This window comes from Lottia gigantea, assembly GCF_000327385.1.
Source record: "Lottia gigantea unplaced genomic scaffold LOTGIsca_60, whole genome shotgun sequence".
Lineage (NCBI taxonomy): Eukaryota > Metazoa > Mollusca > Gastropoda > Lottiidae > Lottia > Lottia gigantea.
Genome location: NW_008710050.1, coordinates 797421 through 800935, shown reverse-complemented (window position 1 = coordinate 800935; position 3515 = coordinate 797421). Strand labels below are relative to the sequence as shown.

Sequence of the window (3515 nt, the reverse complement as noted above, 5' to 3'; positions counted from 1 at the left end):
ACAATAGAAATAAGAAGAAGCCAGTGTGTATTCACAAGTATTCTTCTGTTTCTGCTGTATGGATACTACCACACCATTCCTCATCTACTTATACCTTTATACTGATATACACAGGCAACATGTTTGTGTTGAATATAGAATCCTCATCAGGACAGTGGTTTGTTTAATGGGTAAATAATTCTTACCTGGACTTAGCGGAAAGCAAACAGGCTTATTGCTTTAACTTTTAATCATTCTACTGCATTTTTGTTTGCGTTACACTGCATATATCTACCTTGCTTTTATTAAAACCTGCACATTCAGATAATATTTTCTGACTAGGGGTATACTATTATTTATTTTAATCCCTCAATGGTAGTTTACAAGCACAAGTTATAGATAAATAAGGACAATATTATAGATGGATATTTCTAGATTATTTATTACTTTTAACATTTCAATGTGGTTCTCACACTGTCATCAGGAATATAATGATACTTCTAGAATATTTATTACTTTCAACGTTTTGAGGTGGTTCTTCTGATGATGGTGTGAGAACGACAGTAAAATATTGAAAGTAATAAATATTCTACAAGTATCAGAGTTTGAATACTATCTATAATAATTGTTTTATTTATCTAAAACTGTAATTTTTGAATGAATTTTCATTATTTTTTATTTTTTTGTTTTTTTACAGATTTTTTGTTCATCTGAAATCATGCTTTTCATCATTTTAAGAATTTAACACATTTCACTTGAAGTTTTAATTGGATGGTAGTTTATAGACTTCTCTTTTAAAATTCTTAACAAACTTTTAACTCATGGCCTTTCGAACTAATGATGTTCATTTAATTCAAGATTTGGAAAGCGAGGAACGTCAGCCGTTAACGAACAACAAACCCGAGATGGATACGAGCGTTGATCCAGAGAGGGACAAGACCTCAGAAAATGTGATAAAAGTGAACGATATTAATGAAAACGATGAAACCGTTCCTGATGCCTTTCCTTATATTGATGGAGTTGAGAGTAGTCCGTCGTCACCAAAAAAGGGCCATAACTCTGTATGCCCTAAACCAGAGCTCAAACATCAAGACAGTATCGATGGTCCTGATATACCAGAGGTTTCTGTTTCTAAAAAAGACGATGTTGACGCAGCTAGTGTTTTTTCACTCTTTATGGAAAAAGATTTCCGATATTATTTTCAACATCCGTATTGTCGTATTTTTGTGGCTTATTTTGTGACATTTTGTAATTTTCTGATATATGCGGAGGATCCAGTAGCTCACAGTCTGAAGGAGTGTAATATTCCTGTGATTGGAAATGATTTTGCCTTCGTATGTACTCGCTATCCACCCAATGCCTGGAGTCTGTTGAAAGTCGTGTTGTGGCTCAGTGCCATCATTGTTGGAATATTGGTTGGAAAATTTTTATTCCATAGATTGTTGTTTAGTAAGTATACAGATTTAATCTTTTTTTCATGTTTTTGGATTTTGCTTTTAGCCAAGACTTTATTTTGCAAGACTGTCAAAGCTCCATAGGAAACTATGTATGGTTCTTACATGGAAATAACACACACGAATATAGTTCATGGCCACGGTGTTTCAACTGGTAGAAACATACACGAAATGAGTTCAGAGGGGCCTGAGAGAGACCTGAACGGGCCCACCCTATGGTTTAAGACTTATTAAAGGTTAAATGTATGTTGCTGCTTACCCAACCTCTACAATTCTGTGACCCCCTCTCGACCCCTAATTCTTCATAGAACACCAATTGAATATAAATAAATAAGTTTAAATCATACCCTATATCTATATTTCAGCTCGTTTATTCCGTATCAAGATGTTTCAAGATGATCAAGGATCGTGGATGGTGATGTTTCTGTGTGTTGTTGTTGTAATGTTTATCTTTTCCTTCCTGTACAATGCCTTCTTACTGATCGGGGGAGACAGCACCCTTCCCTACCGTATCTCAGACCTCATGGGCGTCTCCAACTCATTCTTCATGAAAGCAGCCGCCTGTGGAACTTGGTGTGGCGATTTCTTTACTGCTTGGATGGTGAGAATTTTTTTTTAACTTAATATCCTGAAAAAATCTGGCCCTACCAGTTCTCAGACTTGATATTCAGACGAGATATCAGAACTGGGTTTAAGGGTCAGACATATAATGTCCATTTTCATGGGAGTTGCTCCGACACATTTTTTGGGTCACTAGTTTGTGAGAATTTTCACCAAGACAAGAGCCCAATTTGGCATAACTTTTGATATCAATACGAAGCTGGACCATTAAAGAGTCTACCAAGATATTGTTGAATATTCTAGGATGTCCCTGTGCCCCACTGAGTATAACAATACAGTTGAGGGGTAGTTTTAACTTACAGAGTTATACGAATCAGGGAGAAACATTAGTGCGTTTAATATTGTAGGTAACAGATATGATGTTACAAGAGAGATTATACCCCACCTGGGCTCCAGGTTTTAGAAAATGGTGGACGACTGGTTATAGAAGAGTGATAGCTTTCTGGATTATCGTATTACTTATGTCCTTTATTGTGATATTTGTAATTACTACAGATTATATTGAGTGGGATAAACTCAACCGGGGTTTTCTACCAACTAATGAAGTTTCCAGAGCTTTTCTTGCCTCCTTCATCCTCGTGTTTGATATTATTATTGTTATGCAGGTAAGATGAAATGGTTTCCTGAAAATATTCTGATAGTTACTGATAGTTATCTGAAAATATTGTGTGTTATTGCCAATTATGAAGAAATGATACTTGACATATTGTTATAAACTTTTTGATAAGAGATCTGATATACGGTATTGCAATATGAGTCATAGATTAATTGTAACACTTTGCTACAAAGTATCAATGCTGTCAGCTTTAGAATGACTTCAGCTGATACCAGTCAACTGTTGGCACTCTGCAACAAATCACGGTGTTTAATGGCTGCCTTTGTTGGCTGGTATGTAGCTCAGGTTATCAGGTAGTTCGCTCCATTTCATAAGTTTTTCCATTCTTATATAGGGTCATCTTCACAATATCAGGCTTTGTCTAATACCTTGACTATTGCAAAGTGCAACATTGATTTCTGGTGAAATCTATTTAGAATTTCCTTTAATTAATTCTATTTTTAGGATTGGGATTTCCCCCATTTTATCAGTGTACTAGATATAAAGTTACCTGGTTTAGATACAGCTCATATCAAGTTCCAGGTTCCTATTCCAGACTTTCTGAAAAAAGAAATCTTAGTTCATATTACAGGTAAGATGTTTAGACTTGTAACAGTACTTCAAGGTAGTGATCAGTATGTAGGTACTAGAGTGTAAATGTCATCTTTAATGTCACACCATCTCAAAAAAATATTGAGTCCTCTGATCAGGACCCCCCTCCCCCCTCCCCAGTACCCATCAAGACTTGATATTATTGGTAGAAAATATCCCTAATTGTAAACCTAAGTTGTTATCCTTGTAAAATCAATACCAAGAGGTTTGACCAAGGACCAGCTGGTAGAAAGGATCCTTAACTGTGAACCTGA

General features: G+C 35.6%; 1 protein-coding gene across 1 annotated transcript; it reads left to right on the top strand.

The window, feature by feature from the left end:
• Positions 1-1154: 1154 nt before the first annotated feature.
• On the top strand, positions 1155-3306 carry LOTGIDRAFT_128012 (hypothetical protein; the record flags this gene model as incomplete). The annotated part of the gene is made up of 4 exons (XM_009064110.1): positions 1155-1428; positions 1799-2034; positions 2402-2659; positions 3115-3306. The coding sequence occupies 4 exons, from the start codon at positions 1155-1157 to the stop codon at positions 3304-3306; spliced, it is 960 nt and encodes a 319-aa protein (XP_009062358.1).
• Positions 3307-3515: the final 209 nt, after the last annotated feature.